This window comes from Triticum dicoccoides, chromosome 2B (genome assembly GCF_002162155.2).
Source record: "Triticum dicoccoides isolate Atlit2015 ecotype Zavitan chromosome 2B, WEW_v2.0, whole genome shotgun sequence".
Classification (NCBI taxonomy): domain Eukaryota; kingdom Viridiplantae; phylum Streptophyta; class Magnoliopsida; order Poales; family Poaceae; genus Triticum; species Triticum dicoccoides.
This window is the reverse complement of record NC_041383.1, coordinates 575,480,275-575,486,401: the sequence shown is the minus strand read 5'-3', so window position 1 is coordinate 575,486,401 and position 6,127 is coordinate 575,480,275. Positions and strand designations below refer to the sequence as shown.

The following is a 6,127-nucleotide window of genomic DNA, read 5'->3' as shown; positions in this document are numbered from 1 at the left end:
GAAGGGGGTGGCGCGGGGCGGCGACGGCTCGGGCATGGGGGCGCGGGCGGGGCAGCCAGCGACGAGGGTGGCACGGGTCGGCGACTGCTTGGGCTCGGGGCGCCGGGGCGGCTGGGGCAGCGAGGCGGCGGGGACGGCTCGGGTATGGTGAGGGGAGGGAGAGAGGGGGGAAAGAGAGGGGTGGGGCTGGCCACTTTTTAGTTAGGTCACAGCTCTTTGCCATCTGCTAGCAGACGACAAAGATCCTAGCTAACGGGCGCTAGTTTGGCCACTTTCTTTGCCCTAGCTAACGGACGCTAGTTTGGCCACTTTCTTTGCCGTCTGCTAGCAGACGGCAAAAAAGTGGCCGTTAGGTGGTTCTTGTTAGTGGGCCACCCTCCCTCTTTGCCGTCTGCTAGCAGGTTGATGGCAAACACCCTCTTTGTCGTCCGCTCTTTCTTTGCCGTCAGCTTTCTGTAAGCTGATGGCAAATACCTTCTTTGCCGTCAGCTAGCAAACAACAAAGAGCTAGCTGACGGCAAAGATCCTAATTCGAGTAGTGCCCCCCTCAACGAACCCCTTGTTCCTTTATAGTGGTTGCTGCAGCCAGATTTTTCTCACGTCATGATAGTTTTGCTCCCTCCATGAGCAAACTCACCCCCTCTATGCGTGAAACTTGGCTCAGTCCCTGGTTGTAACAACGGTCACATTCGAGCGATGGTGCACCAAGAGTTTCTTCGGCGACAGAAGTTGGTTGACGATTCTGAATTCTCTTGACAACATCGCCGTTCAAGACCTTCAGGGTCGCGATCCAAGAGTGGTGGAGATTTGTTCCGGGCGACAACCCATGACGACAAGTGCGACACCATTTGCGCTGGCGCCTGTTCAGAGGCTCACAACGCAGTTTTGCTCCTATGGCTTTCTCTTGGATTTTGGCTTAGTGAAGATCGTTTCTTCTCCTCTTTGGCGGACGCTCCGACGATGGAGGTGGTCGGAAGTTTTTGGTCAATGTGTTGGTAGTTGTAGGATTGAAGAAGGATTTCTGCACATTTCCTTTGTTGGGAGTATTTCATGTACTTTTTCTTGGTGTGTTATCTCTTTAGATATCTCCACAGAGATGCTACATTTGCTGTAATATACTGATGTAATTAATATAAATGTGGCACTTCTTGTAAAATGACTGGGCCACATACACATTTCGATATCGGGTATTTTCCTCGCTTGCTATTTCATTTTCATGGGTGATTTGCTTCGTTTTGCCTGAGCCCTTACGTTTAGTGCGAGGAGGTCGGAGTTTTTTTTTCGAGAAAAACTTCCAATCTATTAATCTTCAATCATGGTAGTACAACGAACACTGAAAATAATGAAAATTACATCCAGATCAGTAAACCACCTAGCGACGACTACACGCATTGAAGCCGAAGGCACGCCGCTGTCATCGTCCCTCCATCGCCGGAGTCGGACAAAACTTGTTGTAGTAGATAGTCGGAAAGTCACCGTGCTAAGCTCCCATAGAACTTCAGACACTCGTTCAGTTAGTGTTCGTTCTGGGCGAAGGAGGGATTTCCGTTAAACACCGAATACCAACTGCTGTGGGTTTGGTAGAAAGTCAAGAGGTGAAACTGAAAGTAGGGTTAGAAACTTCAGTCCTTTATTGGCATTTTGGCTTATACTGCAGCAACAATCAATATACAAAAAATAATATTCTCAGGCCATTAGCTAAGACTGCTCAGCTAATTTTCAGACACAGACTGAATCAATTCCTCCAAATTGTTGTACGACGACTCCCCTTCCTTCAAAGAAGTGTTTGCTTTCACTTTACATGCCAGAGCCTTCCTCCTCGTGTCCTCCGCTTCGACCCCTCCGTCCATCAGCTTCTCCAGAGCGCTGTTGACTTGCTCCGCCCCAACCTCCGCCTTCGCCTCTCCGCTGCCATGCTTGCCAGCGGTCAGGACGTTCGCCGTTGGCTTTGTCACGCCGACGGATACCCCGATTCCAAGCACGTCCACGATCAGCTTCTCGTTGACGAATTGCTCGGCGAACAGAGGCCAGGTGACCATGGGCACGCCGGCGGCGACGCTCTCCAGAGTCGAGCCCCACCCACAGTGCGTCATGAATCCGCCCACCGCCGGGTGCGCCAGGATGGCCACCTGCGGCGCCCACCCACGCACCACCAGGCACTTGCTGTCCGCGTCGCCGTCGCCGTCGGTGTTCTCACGTAACCACACCTTCACGTCGTCGGGCAACGAGTCAGCGCCTCTGATAACCCACATGACAGGCCAGCCGCACGAGACCAGGGCCATGCCGAGCTGCATGAGCTGCGCGGGCGGCATGCACCCGGCGCTGCCGAAGCTCACGTACACCACGGACTTGGCCTTCTTGCCGTCCAGCCACGACATGCACCGCCTCGCGTCATCGCTCTGCGGGTCGAGACTAGGTGCGCAGCACAGAGAGACCGGCCCCACGGCGAGAACTTTCCTGCCTGCGGCTGCCGCGAGAAGCGCCGTGGAGCCGTGCTCCAGCTCGTCGAAGCTGTTCACCACGACGCCGTCCACGGCCATGTCGAACTCTCGGACCTCCTGCATCAGCCCGCTCCCCATGGACGTGGATGGCAAGAAATGCGGCGGCAGCTGCCCGCCGAGGATCTTGCACTCAAACGGCTGCAGGACGGAGATGTCGACGAGCTCGTCCGCGGACGCAATCGCCTCGTGCCGACCTTGCCTGTAGAGGTGCTCGATGCACAGCAAGGCGAACGCACCAAAGCCGTGGAAGATGTAGCAGGGCACGCCAAGGTCTCGCGCCATGGGCAGCGTCCACGTGTGGCACATCCCGGCGACGATGCAGCTCGGCCGGCGTGGCGCGTCCTGAAGGCAGTACTGCTCCACCGCCTCGCCGAACTTCTTGTTGGCCTCGAAGAAGCCAGGCACCATGGCGGGGGACGTGATCAGGTCCAACCTCTCGCACCCCTCCGGCAGGCCGGCTTCCGCGGCCGGGAAGGGGATCGCGGTGACCGCGATCACCGCGCCGCGCGGGGTGACACGGTCGACGCGGCTCTGGACAAGCGACGCGTTGGCGGGCGTCGTGATGATGGCGACCGACGCTCCATGGGAGGCGAGAAGGCAGCCGATGTCTGTCATCGGGACGATGTGGCTGATGCTTCCTATCCATGGGACGAGCACAAAGTGAGGCTTTCTGGCGGTCTCCATTGCCTGTTACTGTGCTGCACTATGGTGTCCACAAATTCGACAAAGTTGGGTATGACTCAAAATTATGAGATGGGAAATATGGCTCTTAGTTTGTGTGTGACGAACTGCTGGGTGGGATCTTGTTATATATGCAGGTTCTATGGCCTGCGACCGGGTGTGCGTGCATGGTACGAGGCCGTGTCGACACATTGTGCACATGCGTATGCAAGTAGCGGTCTTATTATCTCGCAAAAAAAAAGTAGCGGTCTTATTGATCCATGATTGATAAACTAGGAGATTAGCTGTCCTTCCCTCAAAAAAGAAAGGTGATTAGCTGTCCTGGGCGGTGGTCAGGGCTTTTTCCAGGACAGCTAATCAGATTAGCCTGGAATGTTCGTTCGTCTTTGCCCATTCTCTCGTTGATATGATGCATGACGAGTACCATTTTCTCGCTACCAGACTGCATGGATTTATTTTAGACTGCGGAGTAGTACTATTTCTTTAGAAGGAACCGACAGGAAAACCCATGGAAGGCCAATCTGTCAACGAGTTGCTTGATCGTGCACGATTTCTATGAGGACATCGTGGACACACAGATACGTGCATGTCCGGCCGGTCGACGCTCTGACCACGAGAATAGTCAGAACTCAGATCCATTCTTAGATCGAGTAGTACAATTCCAAAGTTGTACTTTTTTTTGAGGATCCCAAAGTTGTACTTCAGGCCGTGTGATCCCATCACTCCGTCGTCTCTTATTTGGACACGGCTGTCGGGTCACCCCGGTCCAAGCAGATCACGTAACGGGTGACGCAACAAGGTTTACGTCAATAATAATAATACGAAAATACTAACGCCCACAGTTTTGCAACTCGTCCACACGCATGGATCAACGTCCGTTTGTATTTGCACGAATCTTGACATGGTTTACCAGATTTTTTATGTCACGTAGGACTGAGTTGGTGTTTCATCACGCGGAGGGGCTAGGGTGTGGGCGTTTAGCAGTTCACCCATACGCCGGTTATCGCACACGCAAAGGGGCTGGTGTGTCTGCGTTTATCAGCTCGCTCACACACCTGTCTCTTCTCTCGCACCCAAAGCTGTCAGTTGCCATGCGTGTTGCAGGGTACATGGCAACTGCCCTAGCGTGCTTGTAAGCAGATGATAACTCTCTTTTTACCTTGAGTTGACATGTGTTCTGCAGGGTATATGACAACTGCCCTAGTGTGCTTGTAAGCAGATGGCGACTCCCTCTTTACCCGAACATTATTTTTTGCCATGCCTTTTTTGTAGTGCTACATGGCAACTGACTAGTGTTAGTAGGTGGCAATTCCTAAAGTTTTTAAATCACGGCAACTATAGTAGACCCGACCATACATGGCAACAGTTGCAGTTGTCAAAAAATAGCATCTGGCACTTGACCTGAGATGAGAACTGCAGTTGAGCAACCATGACAACTGCAGTTTTTTTTGAAATAAAACATCCTCTTTATTTATTAGTAATAATGGTTACATCGTCTATAAGAAAATTTACAATATCGTTCATAGGTTCCTCAAACCAGTCCCTTGTCTCAGAAAATTTGGCTACTCTAGCAACTTCATGAGCTACTTTATTTGCCTTCCTATTACAGTGTTCAAATCTAACTAACGAAAAATCACAAGCCAAAAAATAACAATCATCAAACACAGCTGCCGCCGCTCCCGCTGTATGTCCTCCATTCTTCATCATGCCAATTACTTCCATATTGTCGGAGTTAACAACAAGTCGGTTACTTCCCGCCTTTTGTGCAAGTAATAAGCCAAAACGTAGTGCCATGGCTTCTGCTGTTAAAACATCTGCACACCAATCCATCTTCCAATTCCCTCCAACAATAAATCTTCCTTTATCATCTCTAAGTACAGCTCCCGCTGTGCCTCTAAGCATGTCTTGATCGAAAGAAGCATCGACATTTAATTTCACAAAACCTAGAGGGGGTCTCGTTCATCCCTCTATTTTATTTGTTGCCTTGGAGGACTAGGCAATAACATAGTTCGTCGTTATAGCACGGGCTCCCATCAAAATTTGGTATGCATCTTGGGTCTTCCCCCGATGAACTAGCAAACGTCTTTCCCACCATAAATACCAGGCTGTTATAGCGATCAGTTCGCGAACATTCTGTGTGCCCAATGTAGATAGCTCATGTTCTGGCATAAAAATTAGAAATTCAAGTACTGCCTCTCCTGCACGATCGACCTCACAGACTTTTTTAATGGCTTCGTGCAATCCCAGTTTCTCCCACACCTCTTTTGCCTTTTGACATAAAAATAATAAGTGTTTAGTATCTTCATGCCCGTTCGAACATGATGGGCAGGTGGGCGAAACTTTCATATGTCTATTAGCAAGTGTAACACGACACGGGAGAGTTCCATGTAAGGTACGCCAAATAAAGATCTTCACTTTTGCTGGACAAGATAATTTCCAAATCTTGCTTCAAATAGTATTGACATTTATTCCTCCAATGCCATCTGAGTGTTGCAATTTCCTCCCATGTTGGGCTTTCCATTCCTCCAGATAAGCAGAACGAACCGTGAACAGTCCATTCTTTGTAAAGCTCCAAGCTATGAAATCCGACATGTCATACGCGGGGAGGGGGATCATAAGCACTCTCTGGACATTAATTGGCCACAACGTTTGTCTTACCAAATCTTCATCCCAGCAATTGTTGATTGGATCTATAAGATCAACAACTTTTGTTAGAAGCTGCCCTCTTCTAGGAGTGATAATTTTCCTATTTGCCCCATTTGGGATCCATGCATCTCTCCAGATATCAATATTCTGTCCATTACCAACTCTCCAAATATAACCTTTTTTGAGAGAATCCACTCCGGCCATAATGCTTTGCCACGTGAAAGAGGATCCTTTTTTCAGACTCACATTCATTAAATCTCTATCTGGAAAATATTTAGCTCTCAAAATTGTAGCAAATA

General features: G+C 50.2%; 1 protein-coding gene across 1 annotated transcript; it reads right to left on the bottom strand.

Annotated features, from left to right (window-relative positions):
• Window positions 1-1,608: 1,608 nt before the first annotated feature.
• Window positions 1,609-3,268, bottom strand: LOC119364961 (UDP-glycosyltransferase 73C6-like). Its single transcript, XM_037630535.1, has one exon. It carries the CDS (start codon window positions 3,183-3,185, stop codon window positions 1,713-1,715), a length of 1,473 nt encoding a protein of 490 aa, XP_037486432.1. The 5' UTR covers window positions 3,186-3,268; the 3' UTR covers window positions 1,609-1,712.
• Between the last annotated feature and the right edge of the window lie 2,859 nt (window positions 3,269-6,127).